The sequence below is a fragment of the Dendrobates tinctorius genome, unplaced genomic scaffold (assembly GCF_039654945.1).
Source record: "Dendrobates tinctorius isolate UK_male_01 unplaced genomic scaffold, ASM3965494v1 ptg000154l, whole genome shotgun sequence".
In the NCBI taxonomy this organism is placed as follows: Eukaryota; Metazoa; Chordata; class Amphibia; order Anura; family Dendrobatidae; genus Dendrobates; species Dendrobates tinctorius.
In genome coordinates, this window is record NW_027361821.1 from 20,578,672 (window position 1) to 20,599,180 (window position 20,509).

The 20,509-nt window shown below is 45.0% G+C and overlaps 1 protein-coding gene across 1 annotated transcript in view; it reads right to left on the minus strand.

The window, feature by feature from the left end:
- CHRDL1 (chordin like 1) overlaps window positions 1-20,509 on the minus strand; it is a 195,430-nt gene that overhangs the window by 120,793 nt on the left and 54,128 nt on the right. Inside the window, exon 2 of the mRNA XM_073547654.1 lies at window positions 1,022-1,121. Coding sequence (XP_073403755.1) covers window positions 1,022-1,097 — 76 coding nt within the window. The 5' untranslated portion in view covers window positions 1,098-1,121. The remainder of the gene's footprint in view (window positions 1-1,021; window positions 1,122-20,509) is intronic.

Consider the following 20,509-nt stretch of genomic DNA (forward strand, 5'->3'; position numbering starts at 1 on the left):
AGCGGAGGCTGGCTGCGGCGTGGGAGCGGAGGCCGGCTGCGGAGTGGGAGCGGAGGCCGGATGAGTATGACGGAGCGGTGTAACACAAGCGTCGAATGACTTCAATATTGTCGATCATACTCATTTAGCGTCCTGATCTCAGCGCATGTAAATACAACAGAAATGCTTCTATGTGATGTGCAATCTGTTAGCATTTGGGGCCCCATTTTAAACTTTTGCCTAGGGTCCCAGTTTGCCTAAAACCGGCGCTGTCTCCCTTTTCCTTGAGCTGGACATTACATTCATATAGTTCCAAATGTCCATTAGCCGGGTCTCAGTCCTTCTGAGCCCTTATTCACCTTACTTCAGTTGACAGATGGTAAAGTTTTTATACTAGAGGTAAAGACCGTCCCAAATAGGGTCATCATGACGTGGTGGGTGGCTTTTACATTTTTCTGATCAAAATTATGTTAACCAAGCACCCTATATTATTTTCATGCACTATTGCTATTTATTCATTTACTGCAGGGTGTTTGCTTATTTTGCTTTTGTATTTTTTTTTGTTTTTAAATTTGATTATGATACAAGTAATTAGGAATTCGACTAGGCAACACTGAAATTGCATTGTCGCGTTGAGACATTGCATCTAATGATTTCCTATTGTGACCTGATACCTATTGGATTTTCTGTTGCTGGTTGCAGGTTACATGCAACTCACGTTCCACAGATTTCAATGCAGGTAGCATGTGAATGTGAACTGCATGTGACTTGTCGGCGATTTGTCTATTGTATATACAGCAAAACCACAGCTATAATATCTTTGTGCGACAGCAAGCCACAGACATATTGCAATAATGTTTTTGGTCACACGACTTGTCTGTGAACTGATGCTGCGCTCCACATGTCACCATGTACACTTAATTTTACCTAACATGGATGTACATTGTAGCAGCGCTCTGTATAAAAAATCTTTGCAATAACCATTATTGGACATTATCTTCTAAGTGTGCTGCTCTATAATGACAAGTACAGTGTTACTTACTCTTAACATGTTCTAATCTGCAGCCATCCATGATGAGCAGGAATAAAAGGCAAAATAAACTGTATTTCTCTTCCATCTTTGTGGGTTTAAACAGTAAAAGCTGAAAAAAAAATGTAGAAAATAACACATTTAATCAAATCAAAACATATTAAAACAAAGTTTTAGAGATCATTGTCCCATAAGTACAAAATGAAAGCATTTAATTATACGGTTCAACCATTTGAAACAGTGAGAGTTCATCTTCATGCTTCCTGGAGCAGGTGTAGTGATTTTTTAGTTACCTGTCATCTGTGTTGCTGTCCATGTGCAATCTGTTTTTTTTTACTCAGCAGTATTAATACTTTACGGAACCATTTACAGTTTCCCGTCTTACAGAATTGCAATATATCATTAAAAATCAAACGCCATACTGATGGTCCTTATGGTATTCAATTTTTTCTCGCACTGAACCGCACTGATTTCAGAGTGAAATCATCCGATTTATATGCTCGCGTGAGCGAGCACTGAAGATGCTGTTCAACTATGCTTTTTTATGTGTTTTTTTTTTACCCCCTTTAAGCTTATATGGGGAGCTTCAAAAACTCCCGTAAAGGCGCTGATGCATTTTTAAGTACAGAATCAAAGACTTTCTGTGCTAAAAAAGTACTAAAAAGCATCAAATAAATGCATCAAATTAAGGGGAAAATACAGCAAAAAAAGGAAAAATACGAGAAGATTGCTATTGCATATTCTAATGCTGACACCCGCAGAGAGCATACAGATAAAAAGCAGCAGTAAGAAAACTCAGCATATTATTCATGTTTACATGTTGTTAGGTGAAAATAGAGTAAAATAAGGGTAGGTGAAACAGAAAAAACTGCTGCAAATACTAAAGAGCTGGCAGGAAAAATGCTGCGTAAAATACATGCATTTTTTTGTGCGTTTTGATGCGTTTTTTCCCCATTCATGTGAATAAGTGAAAAACAGTGCAAAAATGCTGACAGAATCAACATGTTGAAGACTTTAACCTGCTTCACATCTGCAAGGAGAAAGTAAGCAGCATGTGCATAAGATTCCAGAAATCTCATATAGGCTGTGTGCCCACGTTGCGTTTTTTAAGCGTTTCTGCAGCGCTTTTAGACAAGCGTTTCTGCTGCGGAAACGCTTAAGAAAAGCATCTAATGTAATAGAATGGAAAACACACAAGTTGTGCTAATGGTGCATTTTTTTCTGCTGCGGAAACGCTTAGCGGAAAAAAACGCAGCATGTTCATTAATTGTGCGGAATCTCATGCGATTCCGCATACATACACTGTAATTGCAAAAACGCATGTCAAAATGCTTGACAATCGCGTCAAAAACGCGTGTCAAGAAGCACATGCGTTTTCCATGGCAAGGGCATGTGTTTCTGCTCAGGAAAAAAAGCGTGAAAAACGCTACGTGGGCACATAGCCTTACTTTGCTGGAATAGTAAAATGCTTATTTTTGCGCAGAAAAAAGGGTGGGGAAAAATGCATGCAAAACGCAACGCACTTTAGTCATGAGTCACACTTAACGTATGGAAAATCGGTCTGAGTCTCCCTGTCGAGAGTGGCACAAGTGTTCTCCGTAAGGTCATCTGTGTGTAATGAGTTTGCAATGCAATGATGTGATTTTCTCCCACACATGTATCCGTATGACATTCATATGGCTTTACATTTCTCACTGATTTTCCTTATTGAATTAAATTACTCAATGGGCTGAAATGAGGAAAATGTGTATGTATTTGTCTCAGGCTACATGGATGGTCCGAGTGGCGTCTGATTTTTTCTTGCACCCATAGACTTACATTTGTGAGTCTCAGACAATATACGCGAAAAATATATACATGCTGCGACTTTACATGCACGTCGAATACTACTGAGAAAAAATACGGTGATGGGAGCTGCCCTATAGATTAACACTGGGCCGAATGCTATGCAATTTTTTCTCGCATATCACTCCTCCGTATTCTACGGTAGAGTGACTCCGGCCTTAATGCTTATATTGCACTGAAATGCAGGCTACATGATTTACATTACTGCTGCAGCGGCTTCATTGGAAGTATTAGGGCGGTTTCACACATCCAGATAATTCCGGTACCAGAAAAACCGGTACCGGAGCTATACGTGGTACTTCCGTGTGGCACCCGTGTGGCAACCATGTGCCGCATCAGGACCACACGGACGGCGCCGGGAAGAAGCACTATAGTAAGCGCTGTTCTCTGTGGCTGGTGTTGACCGTGACTGTAATTCTGCTCTCCTGCTCTGCCGGCAGGAGAGCAGAATGAACGAAAACACAACGTGGGGTTTCCCTCATTTTTATAACCAACCAGATAAAACACAGCTGGGGGCTGCATCCCTCAGCTGTCAGGTTCAGCCAGGTTGGTTGTGAAGAATAGAGGGGTCCCCACGCTTTTTTAAAATTATTTAAATAAATAATTTAAAAAATCGGCGTGGGGTCCCCGCTATTTTTGACAACCAACCTGACTAAAGCCGACAGCAACTCCCAGTTCACACATAAACCTCACCCCAGTGTGATCTGGTAAGTCAGAATAGAAGCCACATGACTCAGAAGAGGACTGTAGCAGCGCTGCAAACAGTGGAAGAAGCAAAGGCTTCTTTAAGGAATCTTATTTTTTATTTCATAGTCTGTCTTGTCCCCAAGCTTCTTAAACCACCTTAACATTAAATTGAATCAATAATAGGGAGCGGGCGGCACCGCTATTACCTTGATAGGAGCAGTGGCTGGCAGCAGGCGGAGAGCTCACATCCAGGATTCCCGGGTGCCTGACTTCAAAGCAATGCAGTAGTAGTATCCAGAAGGAAAAAAGTCGCACTCGAGCGCTTCCACGGGTCAAATTGCATGTCTTTTTATATGTCTGCACTTGTTTTTTGTTTGTCTCACTTGCGAGTATTATAGTGGCTGGCAGGAGGAGTGACTGGTGTGCATAAGTATCCGTCATTTCCTCCTGCACTTTGACCCGTGGAAGCGCTCGAGTAGCGTGAAACGGCCGTAGTCAGCCATTTGACACACTCTCCTTCACATCCCCGACGTGACATGTAATTCAGTGTCAATAAATACTTCAACGATTTCCCGTAGAGTGCGACTTTTTTCCTTCTGGATACTACTATAACATTAAATTGGCCTATGCTTTACAAAATTTCATTAAAATCTTGTACAAATGTTTCTTTATTGAAAAAAAAACAACTTTAATAAGTGCAGCTCGTATTATGCTAATTAGCCAAAACCAGTCCGCTGAGGTTTTGTTTTCCCCCAAACCAGTCAAGCCTCGGTTCCCGTAATCACACCCCATTGGGCATGATTGACATCTTTCCCTACCATACATCATTCTATCAGATCGTTACTCTAGGCTTCTAGAACATGTACAGAGCGCAAATGAGGCCGTGGTGAGTCATTGTGTAAAATACGGGCCGAGTAATAACCACGTCAGCACAATCCATACTGACTGTGCTATCAGCTGCTTCTTCCCTGCTGTGTCCTACGTTCTTCCTTTCATTCAAAAGACAGGAGGCAGAGTCCAAAGCAACTTTAAACATAAAGGATTTATTCTCTTCAGGACAGAGCACATCCATAACACTTCCAGAACACCTGTCACAGTACCAGCAATGCATTATCTTTGTCTTTCCCTAACTTCTTCTACTTCACAGGAATAGGTCACAAAGATATAACGGGAATGAGGAGCCGGGTGAAAACGCCACTTCAATATATCTCCCTGGAACCGACTTCAGCCCAGACTCGGAAATATCATCTACTGGGTCGTCCACCCCCTTACAGTTATCCTGCCCGTGCACTTTTACAGTAACCCACTCTACTTCTTCTGCACCCAAACTTCTTCTGTAACTTATTCACTATGTTGCTGCGGATACCATGCACTTAACTCTTCTTCCTTTCTTTCTACTCCCAATCCTTTCTATGGATGGTTGGGCTTCTACTTGAAAATGTTGTGTGATAGCTAAGCTGCTTAGGCCCAAGGCCACCTGTGCAGCACCAGGGGTCTACCCGCATCTGACTGTATACAGGAAATCTTTCTCTCCCTTATTCCCCAGCTACCACTCCTACAATTAACCTCTAAGTGTTCTACAACTAAGTTTTCCTATGCAGTGTACTCTGTGCCCCCATCTAGTGGCCTTTTTCCTAACTGCACTGTCCCTAACTTACATATAATACAAAGATACATAAATATGACTCAATTAAATATATAGCAATTATATACACGACTCATACAAACGTGGCAATTATGTACATGTAAACAGTAGCATCAACATTTAAAGGGGCTAAGCCCTGACCCCCTTACAATTGGTGAAGCCGTCACCTTCTGCCGGGCTAGTCCTCGCTAAAAAGAATAAGACAAGATGCACTTTTATACTTGTTTTTTACAACAATGAAACATTTATGTGGGATAACATGGACATTGTTGTTAAGCGGTAATAGACCAATTTATAGTTATGGTGATCACGACCAGTTTCATGACTTCAGTGTCCCTGATCTAATTTAATCAGTAGCGTAGCTACTGGGGGGCAGAGGGGGCTGTTTCCCCGGGCCAAGTCACATGAAGGGGCCCACTGGGAGAAATGGCCATTATCTGAGGTGTCAGGGAGAGAGCAGCACAATGCCGGCTCCCCTGTCTGGCAGACTGCACAGTGGCAGGTTCCAGAACCTGTCTGTCTGTGCAGTGTATGGTGCTGCTGTCTCACCAGAGGAGCTGGCCGGCAGCAGCTGTAGTTTCTGATGTGCATGCATACACTGGATACTTCCTGGTCCTGCCTCAGTCAGTGCCTGCAAGCTTCATGCTAAGTGAAGATGGAATTTATTAAATTCATTCAGTTTAGACATGTCATGGTCACTGTGGGGTGAATGTGAGAGGATGGGGTTATTGTGAGGCAGGGGGACAGTGCACAGGGAGTGAAAGTGAGAGAATGGGGTATTGTGTGGCAGGGGGGACAGGGCACAGGGAGTGAATGTGAGAGGATGGGGTATTGTGAGGCAGGAGGGCCAGGGCACAGGGGGGGAATGTGAGAGGATGGGGGTATTGTGAGGCAGGGGGAAAGGGCACAGGGAGTGAATGTGAGAGGATGGGGGTATTATGTGGGGGGGACAGGGCACAGGGAATGAATGTGAGAGGATGGGGTATTGTGAGGCAGGGGGGACAGGGAGTGAATGTGAGAGGATGGGGGTATTGTGTGGCAGGGGGGACAGGGCACAGGGAGTGAATGTGAGAGGATGGGGTATTGTGAGGCAGGGTGGACAGGGCACAGGGGGTGAATGTGAAAGGATGGGGTATTGTGAGGCAGGGGGGACAGGGCAAGAGGGTGAATGTGAGAGGATGGGGTATTGTGAGGCAGGGGGGACAGGGCACAGGGGGTGAATGTGAGAGGATGGAGTATTGTGAGGCAGGGGGACAGGGCACAGAGAGTGAATGTGAGAGGATGGGGTATTGTGGGGGAGGGGGTACAAGGCACAGGGTGTGAATGTGAGAGGATGGGGATATTGTGGGGGAGGGGGACAGAGCACTGGGTATGAATGTGAGAGGATGGGGGTATTGTGGGGTCAGGGGGACAGAGCACTGAGGGGTGCATGTGAGAGGATTGGCTGTTGGGGTGTGAGAGGGGGACAGGGGGGAGGTAGGGGGATTTTTTTTTACTTGTGAGCTCGATAATACTTTAATAATAGATTAATATTTCAGTATTAGTCTAACAAGGTATAACAAGAGCACAGACAAACGGCCGTATAACTCATGTGAGGATCGCACTGCAATCCTCGGACTGGCTGGTACCGCTCCTGACATGATCGTGACAGTGTGATGGATTACTATGCAGCTGTCACACTCAGGTGTGGAGAGCCGACGGTCAGTCTGAGGATTGCGATGCAATCCTCACATGAGAAATACGTCAATCTGTCTGCCCCCTAACAAGTATAACCATACAGTAACCACGAGCTCCATTCTATTTAATAATTTAATAATAAGCAATTTATTATTATTATAAAGTTATTAAAGGTTCGGGATAATTGTCTGCAGTCACTCTGAGACTACAGACCATAAAATCATGATGGGGTGCACCTGCTGTCATGAGACCCCAAGACCACTGGTGCTATCAGGAGGTCATGCGACCAAGTTTCCTATTTCCACGTGTCACTAGATAAGTTTGACTTCACTCACTAGAAGATAATTGAGAGAAGCCGAAAGAGTCATCACACCACCCCCTGCTCACATCAGTGATGCTGGAGCCATTACTACTGTACATTGGGGGACTCAGTTAAATATTAAGTGGGCATTTAAGAACCATTATTATTTATAGGGCCACCAATAGAGTACCTAATGGGTGGCACATGGTGCTGAGGTGGCTTTCAGTCAGTGCCGGGGTGAGGTTACAGCTGCCACTCTCTATACACAGAGCGGCGACTGAAACCATGCCAGCGTAACCCTTATGACTGGAAGAGCAAGGCTGCCAGGAGGAATAAAGTTAAAGGGGCTCTCTGTACAGGCGCCGAACGGTGTCAGAACGCTATTAACTATTATATATACTGTGCATTGGAGGAGCAGTGGGGACATCATTATATGTATAGGGGAACTCTGGAGCCCATCATACTGTTTGTACAGGAGCTGCAGGCCCATCATACTGCATATTAGGGATCTGTGGACCTTCCATACTTTGTATAGGGGAACTGTGGGATCATCATATGGTGTATAGGGGAGCTGTGGGTCATCATACAGTGTATAGGGGAGCTGTGGGATTATCATACTTTGTATAGGGGAGCTGTGGGCCTACCATACTGTATATAGAGGAATTATACATGGGGAACTCAGGGGACATTATTAAAAGTTAAGTGGGCACTTAAACATTTTTGTTACAGGGGCTCTCAGTATTGTGACAATCAAAGTTGCACATGGAGAATTTTTACTTTCTAGGGACAAAATTTGGAGAGCACATGCACAGAAAATTATTTTTAGGGGGCAATTTTACCATCTAGAGAGCACAAAGGAGGCATTATTACGATGTAAGGTGTACAGTGGTGGCATTACTATGTAGGCAGTAAGAGGAGCCGTTATTGTAACACACAGTAGGTGCAGTAATAGGGACACATACGGCAGCAACGGCTCAGCATTGGGGTATCATCAGGATGAGGGAGGAGTTTGCGCAGGGTGGGAATACATTTGCACATGGAAACACGAGAAGCAATGGGATGAAACTGAAAGGGAGAAGATACACATTAAATATTAGAAAACACTTTTTGACAGTGAGGGTGATCAATGAGTGGAACAGGTGGCCATGAGTGGTGGTGATTTCTCCTTCAATGGAGATGATTTAGTGAATCTTGCATTGCTGCATTGAGCGGGGGGTTGGACACGATGACCCTGGGGGTCCCTTCCAACTGTACCATTCTAGGATTTCATGATTCTACAGTGCTGTGCAAATTAATTGGGACAAAGCATTTTTTTAAGTAAAATCGTAAGTTGGTTACCAGTCAGTGATTCAAACCAGTTTTAACTGCTTTGAACAGGTGTGAGTGCCTGATGTCCCAATTAATTTGCATAGCACTGTACATGTGAACGTTGCTGGAAATGTGAGAAGACAGATGTGTTTTTGTTTTAATCTCTGCAGATGAGTCTTGGCTGGAGAAGTCGACATGTCAGTCTGGTCCAGATGGAAAAGACGGGAAAAGTGAATGACTCCATCAGAAAGAATGTCATCTGTAAATAAGTCACCATCCATAACTGTGCAGTATTCTCTATATGTCCTGCAAGACTGGTATTTACCACTATATGTCACCCTAAGGCGGTAATATCAGTGCTGGTCTTTGTATAGATTTTTATTCTCAATAACACGGCGGTCATCTACTGAGGTTCCCCTATACCACCATTGTTATAATCATGATTACCTGATTAGGGGCCACAGGTGGACATAGACAGAAAGGGCCCCTGTGCAAGAATAATATATGATCCCTTTGCAGCCCAAGAGCTCCTAAAAATACAAAATTGCACCATTTTTGGAGGTAGAAATGGGCCCCCTTACCTCTTGAGCCCATGTGCGGCCGTGTGGGTTGCACCAATGATATGTCCTCCTGTTAGGGGCTCACTCAGATGTTTCGCCCCTCCTCCCCAGAGCTGAACCCCTAGCTACGCCTCTGAATTCAACCTTGCCTTTGTGGCTGAATCATAACTTTGCATAAAACAATTCATGGTTGATCTTGAGTACATCATTGTTCCCCATGAAAGATATCTCAGATTGCATGTCTGATCATCAAGAAGTCTATGTACAAATGCAATAATCGGTTTTAGTGCCAATTTCTTTTATTTTAATGCAATGTGGAAATAATAAGACATTACTGCAATACTGTTGTGATTTTTACTTCTCACCATTATCTAGTCGGAACAAACAGATGTCAATAAATAGACTCTTTGCTTCAGAGTTGGCTTTAGTACAGCTTTAGTATGTTTGGCTCACATGCTTGGACACTTTTCAAGACAGGAAATGAGAGATCATTCAAGTGTTTTGTGCAGATTCTAGTGATGGTTCTAGTTAAAATAGAAATTAGGTAATATAGTTATATCCTAATCCCAGGAACAGCATTTATCACTTATTTAGAGGTTAGGTCTTTAAGTGGGAAACTGCACGTTTGTGAGCACGAATATTGAATAGAGCAGAGGTTGCATACATTCATATAGGCTACACATGCCCTTGTTCTTGTAAACGGTGGAGATCCCAGTGGTTGGATCCGCTCCAATCATAAATTTATGGTACACAGTTATGCTCAAAAGCTTACATACACCGACAGAATTTTTTGCTTTCTTGGCCTTTTTTTCAGAGAATATGAATGATAACACTAAAGCTTTTTCTCCACTCATGGTTAGTGGTTGGGTGAAGCTATTTATTGTCACACTACTGTGTTTTCTCTTTTAAATCATAATGACAACCCAAAACATCCAAATCACCCTGATCAAAAGCTCACATACCCTGGTGATTTTGGCCTGATAACATGCACAGAAGTTGACAAAAAAGTGTTTGAATGGCTACTAAAGGTAGCATCCTCACCTGTTACCTGTTTGCTTGTAATCAGTGTGTGTGCATAAAAGCTAAGTGAGTTTCTGGGATCCAGATGGACTCTTTCATCTTTCATCCAACCACTGACGTTTCTGTATTGTTAATCATGGGGAAAAGCAAAATAAGTGTCAACGGATCTATATGTAAAGGTATAATACTGTATAAAACTTTTGAGTACAACTTTATCCTGTGGATTGGTGATAAATATTGGTGAGTAGTAGACAGGTCAATAACACTAAAATATCCTCTCCATTTATACTGAGCGATAAAGCCAACAAAACACCATCCTGCTGATGATAGATGAAAACCTTGCTACCACTAGAATTTCAATAAAAAATGGCAATAAATGACACAGGTGACTTTCGATAGTAAAATCATAGGTATGGATTGATGATCATAGTGTAAACCTGTGAACAAGTCATGCAGACTGTAATTAAAGGGGTATTCCCATCTCCAAGATCCTATCCCAATATGTAGTAGGTTTATTATTAATAATAATAATAATAATAATAATAATAATAGCAAATACCTCCAGTTAGAAATGTAGAAGTAGTTTTTATGATTCGCTATGTCTCTTTCATCTGCAGGCACTGCAGGAACTTAGGCATCCATGGTTACGATCATTGATATAGTGACAGTTAGGTAGCTGTAACGAATGGAAGCGGAGGCAGAGATGGTGAAGTTCACATTCGTTTTTATTTTTTAAGTGGAACCTCGGGACCATGGTCTGGGGGGCTCTGAAGGGGGCGTGACTAGTGAGCCCCGGGCACCCAAAGTAAAGCCCCTCAGGCAGGGCCAGAAAGGAATACCCAGAGGACACAGGTGCTACCTCCAGTTAGATCCCGAACACGTGGCAGCTGTCCCAGCGGGACCAAAAGGGATAACAAAAGTTACAGCAGAGTCCATAATGCGCTGGGTCCTGGATCCGGTTAGTTGGTAAGGAGTCGGTTCCAGTGACCTTCACATGGTCCTTGGACTCGGATGGCTGTAGGCGGATCGGGATGGCTTAGGCCCAGATGGTTGCTGATATAACCAGGTAACACAGGATACTGATATGCTGTGGAAACAGAGAGCATTAGACAATGCACAGAGACAGCAGATGCAGCGCAGACAGGTTAGCATGAGAACTGGATGTAGCAATGATAGATACTCGTTGCTCCGGCGCTCTCCCTATGGAGGAGAGGCCAGAAATAGCAGCCAGTGAGCTGCCATTGGTTAATTGTATTTTTTAAATAATGCGCGCCGCCCCTTTAAGAAGGCAAGAGAGCTGGCGGGTGTGCCCTAATAGTCTTAGCTACAGATCTCCTCACAGGGCGCCAGGAGGAGGAGGCAGGAGGGAGGACGGAACACTGAGCAGCAGCATGAGATCCAGAGGGGGACGGCTGCTGCCTATGTGAGGCTCGAGGTGAGTACCCAGAACGGAGAGCAGCGGCAGGCCTGAATGCAGCGCGAGGATGGGGGCCAGGTGTAACAGCGGCAGACCTGGACGCAGCACCAGGACGGGGACTGGGTGTAACAGTATCCCCCTCTTTACACCCCCTCTTCTTCAAGCCTGCGTAGAACTGTTTAAGGAGGAGAGGAGCCTGGATGTTCTCCCTAGGCTCCCAAGATCTCTCCTCAGGACCAAAACCCTTCCAGTCCACCAGGTAGTAGGTCTTACCCCTTACTTTTTTTACGGCCAGGATATGTTTTACCTCAAAAACATCATCCTCCGAGACAGGGTCAGGAGTGGTACCCGGATCCTTAAAGAAGGGACTCAAAACTACTGGTTTGAGGAGAGAAAAATTAAAGGAGTTAGGCACACGTAGAGAAGCGGGCAACTTCAGTTTGTACAAGACTGGATTGATCTGTCTCAAGATCTCAAACGGTCCGATGAACCGGGGACCCAATTTGTAGGATGGCATCTTTAACCGGATGTACTTAAAAGAGAGCCATACCTTGTCTCCGGGGCGAAAGATAGGTGCATCCAAACGTCTCTTGTCTGCATGCCTTTTCATATGCTGGGAGACTTTCTCCAGAGCAGTTTTGGTATCCCTCCAGTCCTTAGAGAAATCTTCGGAGAAGGTACCGGCAGCTGGAACACCAGATGATCCGGAGATGGGAAGAGGTACCCCGGGTTGCAATCCGAAGACAATCCGAAAGGGAGACTTTCCAGAAGATTCACTTACTTGATTGTTGTAAGAAAATTCGGCCCAGGACAGTAAGTCTACCCAGTCGTCATGATGGGCGTTAACAAAGTGACGCAGAAATCCAGCCAGGATTTGATTTGTCCTCTCCACTTGTCCATTGGACTGGGGATGGTACGCTGAGGAAAAATCCAGTTCAATTCTTACCAGTTTACAAACTGCTCTCCAGAATCTTGAGGTGAACTGGACTCGTCGGACACGATGTGGAGAGGGAAACCACGGAGACGGAAGATGTGCTGAATGAACAGGTCTGCCAACTCAGGAGCAGTTGGAAGACCGGGTAGTGGAACGAAGTGAGCCATTTTAGAGAAGCGATTCACCACTACCCACACCACAGAACAGGCAGATGAGACCGGGAGATCTGTGATGAAGTCTATCGCAATATGTTGCCAGGGAGCAGACGGAATTGAAAGAGGCTGAAGCCTACCTGCGGGTAGATGCTTGGCCGTCTTGTTACGAGCACAGGAAGGACAGACTGTGACGTACTCCAGAATGTCCTTATGGCAGGCCACCAGTAGTACCGGGAGATGAGTTTCAGAGTCTTTCTCTGGCCGGCGTGCCCAGCCAACTTGGACGAGTGACCCCACCGAAGAACACGAGTACGCTCAGAAGCTGACACGAAAGTCTTCCCGGGAGGCAGCCGGGCAAGATCAGTAGAAGCGACCGTGACTAACCTTGAGGGTTCAATGATGTGCTGCGGTTCTTCTTCTTGATCGGGAGGTAGAAAGGCTCTGGAAAGTGTGTCTGCTTTGACATTTTTGTCAGCTGGGCAAAAATGAAGAACAAAGTTAAAACGAGCAAAAAACAAAGCCCAGCGGGCTTGATGAGGATTCAGCTTTTGTACAGTTTGGAGGTAAGCAAGGTTCTTGTGATCGGTTTATACGACTACCTGATGAAGAGCTCCTTCTAGAAGATGCCTCCACTCCTGCAGAGCCAATTTGACAGCCAACAATTCCCGATCCCCAACAGAATAATTCCTCTCTGCGGAAGAAAAAACCTTGGAAAAAACCCACAGGAATGCATTCGCCCGGAGGACGATTTCTGGGTTAGCACGGCTCCCGCACCTACTGAAGAGGCATCGACCTCATGAAAAAATTGTTCATTGGAGTTAGGACGATGAAGAACACGTGCGACTGCAAAGGCCTTTTTGAGAAAAACAAAGGCCTCCTCAGCCTCAGGAGGCCAATCCTTCGGATTTGTACCTTTCCGGGTTAGAGCTGAGATGGGCGCCACTCGGGTGGAGAAGTTAGGAATGAATTGCCTGTAGTAGTTGGCGAAGCCCAGGAATCGCTGTATGGCCTTCAACCAAGACGGACGAGGCCACTTGAGTACAGCAGATAACTTCTCCGGATCCATTTTTAATCCTATGGAGGAAACAATGTAACCGAGGAAAGGCAAAGATGATTGTTCAAAGAGGCACTTTTCAAACTTGGCGTACAGTCTGTTCTCCCTGAGCCTCTGTAAGACCAGGCACACTTGTCTGCGATGCGAGACCAAGTCAGTAGAAAAAATCATAATGTCGTCTAGGTAGACAACAACACAGATGTAAAGCAGGTCCCTGAAAATGTCATTGACGAACTCTTAGAAAACAGCGGGTGCATTGCTTAGACCAAGCGGCATTACCAGGTACTCGTAGTGGCCATCACGGGTGTTGAAGGCTGTTTTCCATTCATCTCCATCTCTGATTCAGATCAAATTGTAAGCACCTCTGAGATCCAGCTTGGTGAAGATCCTGGCCCCTCGGAGACGGTCAAACAGTTCTAAAATTAGAGGCAAAGGGTACCTGTTTTTTACCGTGATCTGGTTCAGCCCTCGGTAGGCGATACAGGGCCTCAGGGATCCGTCCTTTTTCTTCACGAAGAAGAAGCCTGCTCCTGCCGGTGATGATGATTTTCGGATAAACCCTCTGGCCAAGTTCTCCTGGATGTAGTCCGACATAGCCTGAGTCTCTGCCTGGGAATGAGGGTAAACTCTCCCACGGGGAGGAGATGTTCCAGGAAGAAGGTCTATTGGACAGTCATACGACCTGTGGGGGGGAAGTTTTTCAGCCTCCTTTTTCCCGAAGACATCCGAGAAGGATAGGCCCTCCCAGAAGGTAGCCAGCAAGGCCTCATCATTAAAGGATAGCTCAGACGAGAGGGTGCGGAACTGAACAGCATACTGAGCCACCGTGAGGGTTCCTTGGCGTAAGCGAAGCAGGACAGAAGCGGTCGACGTGACCCGGCCGGGTTCATCAAAGGTCCTGCGAAAAGTCTCTAGGAAAGATTGAAGATAATTAACCAGCGGGTCTCCTCTTTCCCATAATGGAATTAACAAAGCGAGAGCCTCTCCTGCTAGATGTGACATAATGAAGCCCACTTTGGCACGGTCAGAAGTAAACATATGCCCCAAGATTTCGAAGTGCAGGGTATACTGATTGAGAAAACCCCGACACTGAGTGGGATCACCATGGAAGCGGGTAGGAGCCGCCTGGCGGGGGCCCTTGCTTGTCATGACAGCAGGTACCTGGGTGTTGCTAGATGAATCAGGAGCAGCCGGGTTCTGCAGGGAATCCATGCGGGTGGACAAATTACGTAGATACGTCGCAATGTTATCCTGTTGATCTCTTAAATGGGTCACCTCTTGGCACAACTCCAACGTCGGAGGCCTCTGGGGTCCAGCGGATTCCATGGCCGGAGCAATCTGTAACGAATGGAAGCGGAGGCAGAGATGGGGAAGTTCACATTCGTTTTTATTTTTTAAGTGGAACCTTAGGACCACGATCCGAGGGGCTCCAAAGGGGGCGTGACTAGTGAGCCCCGGGCACCCGTAGTAAAGCCCCTCAGGCAGGGCCAGAATGGAATACCCGGAGGACACAGGTGCTTCCTCCAGTTAGACCCCGAACACGTGGCAGCTGTCCCAGCGGGACCAAAAGGGATAGCAAAAGTTACAGCAGAGTCCATAATGCGCTGGGTCCTGGATCCGGTTAGTTGGTAAGGAGTCGGTTCCAGTGACCTTCACATGGTCCTTGGACTCGGATGGCTGTAGGCGGAACGGGATGGCTTAGGCCCAGATGGTTGCTGATATAACCAGGTAACACAGGATACTGATATGCTGTGGAAACAGAGAGCATTAGACAATGCACAGAGACTGCAGATGCAGCGCAGACAGGTTAGCATAAGAACCAGATGTAGCAATGATAGATACTCGTTGCTCCGGCGCTCTCCCTATGGAGGAGAGGCCAGAAATAGCAGCCAGTGAGCTGCCATTGGTTAATTGTATTTTTTGAATAATGCGCGCCATCCCCTTAAAGAAGGCAAGAGAGCCGACGGGCGTGCCCTAATAGTCTTAGCTACAGATCTCCTCACAGGGCGCCAGGAGGAGGAGGCAGGAGGGAGGACAGAATGCTGAGCAGCAGCATGAGATCCAGAGGGGGCCGGCTGCTGCCTATGTGAGGCTCGAGGTGAGTGCCCAGAATGGAGAGCAGCGGCAGGACTGAACGCAGCGCCAGGACGGGGGCCAGGTGTAACAGCGGCAGACCTGGACGCAGAGCCAGGACGGGGACCGGGTGTAACAGTAGCTAGTTGCTACTGGTCCTAACCATGGAGACCTAAGGTCCTGCAATGCCTGTACAAATTGGTGTAATAATAAATAATATTAGCAAATACCTTCAATTAGAAATTTTAAGATTCACTATTTCTGTTTCCTTACAGTTGTGGCCAAAAGTATTGACACCCCTGCAATTTTGTCAGATAATACTCAGTTTCTTCCTGAAAATGATTGCAAACACAAATTCTTTGGTATTATTATCTTCTTTTAATTTGTCTTATGAAAAAACACAAAAAGAATTGTCCTAAAGCCAAATTGGATATAATTCCACACCAAACATAAAAAAGAGGGTGGACAAAAGTATTGGCACTGTTTGAAAAATCATGCGATGCTTCTCTAATTTGTGTAATTAACAGCACCTGTAACTTGTGGCACCTAACAGGTGGTGGCAATAACTAAATCACACTTGCAGCCAGTTGACATGGATTAAAGTTGACTCAACCTCTGTCCTGTGTCCTTGTGTGTACCACATTGAGCATGGAGAAAAGAAAGAAGACCAAAGAACTGTCTGAGGACTTGAGAAACCAAATTGTGAGGAAGCATGAGCAATCTCAAGGCTACAAGTCCATCTCCAAAGACCTGAATGTTCCTGTGTCTACCGTGCGCAGTGTCATCAAGAAGTTTAAAGCCCATGGCACTGTGGCTAACCTCCCTAGATGTGGACGGAAAAGAAAAATTGACGAGATGAAAATTGAAGAGATTTCAACGCAAGATTGTGCGGATGTTGGATAAAGAACCTCGACTGACAGCCAAACAAGTTCAAGCTGCCCTGCAGTCCGAGGGTACAACAGTGTCAACCCGTACTATCCGTCGGCGTCTGAATGAAAAGGGACTGTATGGTAGGAGACCCAGGAAGACCCCACTTCTTACCCCGAGACATAAAAAAGCCAGGCTGGAGTTTGCCAAAACTTACCTGAAAAAGCCTAAAACGTTTTGGAAGAATGTTCTTTGGTCAGATGAGACAAAAGTAGAGCTTTTTGGGCAAAGGCATCAACATAGAGTTTACAGGAGAAAAAAAGAGGCATTCAAAGAAAAAAACACGGTCCCTACAGTCAAACATGGCGGAGGTTCCCTGATGTTTTGGGGTTGCTTTGCTGCCTCTGGCACTGGACTGCTTGACCGTGTGCATGGCATTATGAAGTCTGAAGACTACCAACAAATTTTGCAGCATAATGTAGGGCCCAGTGTGAGAAAGCTGGGTCTCCCTCAGAGGTCATGGGTCTTCCAGCAGGACAATGACCCAAAACACACTTCTAAAAGCACTAGAAAATGGTTTGAGAGAAAGCACTGGAGACTTCTAAGGTGGCCAGCAATGAGTCAAGACCTGAATCCCATAGAACACCTGTGGAGAGATCTAAAAATGGCAGTTTGGAGAACGCACCCTTCAAATATCAGGGACCTGGAGCAGTTTGCCAAAGAAGAATGGTCTAAAATTCCAGCAGAGCATTGTAAGAAACTCATTGATGGTTACCGAAAGCGGTTGGTCGCAGTTATTTTGGCTAAAGGTTGTGCCACCAAATATTAGGCTGAGGGTGCCAATACATTTGTCTGGCCCATTTTTGGAGTTTTATGTGAAATGATCAATGTTTTGCTTTTTGCTTAATTCTCTTTTGTGTTTTTTTCATTTAAGACAAATTAAATGAAGATAATAATACCAAAGAATTTGTGTTTGCAATCATTTTCAGGAAGAAACTGAGCATTATCTGACAAAATTGCAGGGGTCTCAATACTTTTGGCCACAACTGTATGTGCAGGCATTTCAGGACCTTGGTTATGTACACTGATAAAGTGACAGTTAGCTGGTTGCTAGTGGTCGTAAACCACTGATACCTAAGGTCCCGCAATGCCTGCTGATGAGGAAAGAAACACAGAGAATCAAAACAACCATACTACATTTCTAATTGGAGGTATTTGCTAATATTGTTATTATTACACCCACTACATATTGGAACAGGATTTTGGAGATGGGAATTTGTATCTTTGCACAGCGGCAGAAATATGGGGTAGTATTGGGGACTTTAGGCTTGTTCGTGTGGTGAGCGGGTGAAGAGGTAGGAGCGCATAGTCGAGTTATTGCTGCCAGGGTGCAAGTCCCCAATACTACCCCATATTTCTGCCACTGTGCAATGGTACATGAGACTGTCAAGGCATATGTGTAGCGTTGTTTGAGAAAGACCTACAGTAGATTGGGCTATACATCACAACATATACGCTATATTTTTGCACCTCGCTTTTTGTTGGTGTTGTTTCCTCTGCAATCATTAAAGGAATCCTCTTTCAAAGAATAAAATTGAGTGTGGCTGATTTGACTCTTATCTAAATAAAAATGGAAAACTGTGTTTAGTCTTATTTGAAATAAAGCAAAGTGAAATCAAAAAAGAAGAAATATGCAACACTCACCAATAAAGCTGAAAAACTGTGCGTCTTTATTTCACATGAATTCCATCCACAGATATGTGGACACCTGGACCCGTAGAAGCGAGTAATCGCGAAATGGCCGTTGTCCGGCACCTCCCTCCCCTAGCATTCCTCTAACGTTCTGCATGTCCACATATCTGTTGATAGAATTCATGTGAAATAAAGACGCACAGTTTTTCAGCATTATTGGTGTGTGCTGCATATTTCTTCCTTTTTCATTTCACATTGAAATATTCATGTTTTTTCATGCAAGCACCTCCGTTATTTGACTGAAATATATACCGCAATACTTCAGATAAATAGCTTTGTCTGTTAATGTGGTGATTTGTGTGCCTTAACCCCCCCGTCACACACAGCGATATCGCTAGCGAGATCGCTGCTGAGTCACAAGTTTTGCCGGGTATCGCTGATCGTCCTGGAATGGCCAGGACATTTTTTTGATCACTGGTCTCCCGCTGGCCAGCACGCATCGCTGCGTGTGGCAGGCGGGAGACCAGCGATCAGCGAGCTGGCGCTGGTAACTAAGGTACACATCGGGTTTCTAAGTGCCGCGCGCCACTTAGAAACCCGATGTGTACCTTGGATACCAGCTCCCTGCACCAGCGCGCTGGTTTCTAACATACACAGCGGGTAACTAAGCGACATGCGTTGCTAGTTACCCGCGTGCCGCTGGTGCTGATCGCTGGTGAAGCTGCCTGTTTGGCCGTTCACCAGTGATCATGTAGTGACACACCAGCGATCCTGACAAGGTCATATCGTTGTTGGGATTGCTGGTGCGTCGCTATGTGTGACGGGGCCCTTAGTTTGCTGTTCATCTGTTTGCTCTTTGCTGGCATTATTTGAAATAAAGGACTTTATTCTGCCTGTGTCTTTATTTACAATACAACTATAGGATATAGGTGTCTTATATAGACGCCTCTCCATTACGAAGCTGTAGGCCGGATGTCACCTGAAAGGTGACATCAACCACACAAATATTACCCCACTTGCCACCGCTACAGGGCAATTGGGAAGAGCCAGGCAAAGCGCCACAATTGGTGTATCTAATAGATGTGCCTTTTCTGGGCAGCTGTGGGTCGCGATTTTTAGGTTGGGGGGCAATATCCATGGCCCCTTACCAGACTGAGAATAACAGCTCCCAGCAGTTTTTTTAATTTATTTAAATATTTTAAAAAAACAGCGTGGGGACCCTTCTATTCTTGCTAACTAGCCTAGCTGAAGCTGACAGATGAGGGTTACAGCCCCCAGCTGTGAGCTTTGTCTGGCTGGTTAGCAAAAATACAGGGGAACCCACGCTGTTTTTTTTTATTTATTTAAAGCGCAGGAGTGGCTAATGTAACCTCCCATCCGCCGCTCCCGCTCTCACTGTAACTAGCGGTAACAGGTTTCAGATAATGGGAGCTGTAGTCACATCAGCTGACACCAGTGACTGAAGGTTATACCTCCGATCACAGCTAAGTGCTTCCGCTGTATTTTGTCAGCGTGGGAACCGTGGCTCTCTGACCGGGATGATTTCCCCAGTGATCAGAAGCTGTCATGCACATTACAGCACAGAAAACACTGGATGTTTGGGCCCCCCATTCAAGCCAATGGAGTCCGGGTTCGAGTCCGGGTACTGTTCTGGTACCCGAACCCAAACTTTTTGTAACTGTTCTGCTGAACTTGCCGGACCCGAACATCCAGGTGTGCGTCCATCTCTATTTTTATGTTTTCTTATGACCTGATTTAAAAAACTATTCTATTTTTAACAATCACTTATGGGTTTTGCACAAAACGCGTGTGAAATTATGTACAAGCGAGAGTAACAAGAAAAATCTTTTCTGTAGCCAAAAATGTACACAGTATTATATATAAAAATGTATTGAACATTCATTCTTCATCTTCATTGATGATTAATTCTTGCACCTTTTCCTTTTCTTTTCAAAGCTTCTCTTGATCCCTTTTCTTCTGTAGAAGGCCTGTGGATCTTCTGTGTGAAGCATCCAGCAGTAGTCCCCCATCATGTACATGTTCCATCTAACTTGTTATTGTTTATTCCATTTCCTTGATATCCGGATGAAATCTTTCTCCTTGCTCTTCGCTAATGGCACCAAGGTTTTAAGGAAAGTAGTCCAAATAGGAATGTAAAAATGTAACTTCAAATTCATCAGACAACACAAGGCTTTTGAAAATGTTCAGCAAAATGTTCTCCACAATGGTATCTTTGTTCTTACCTAGAAATGTTTTCACAACTTC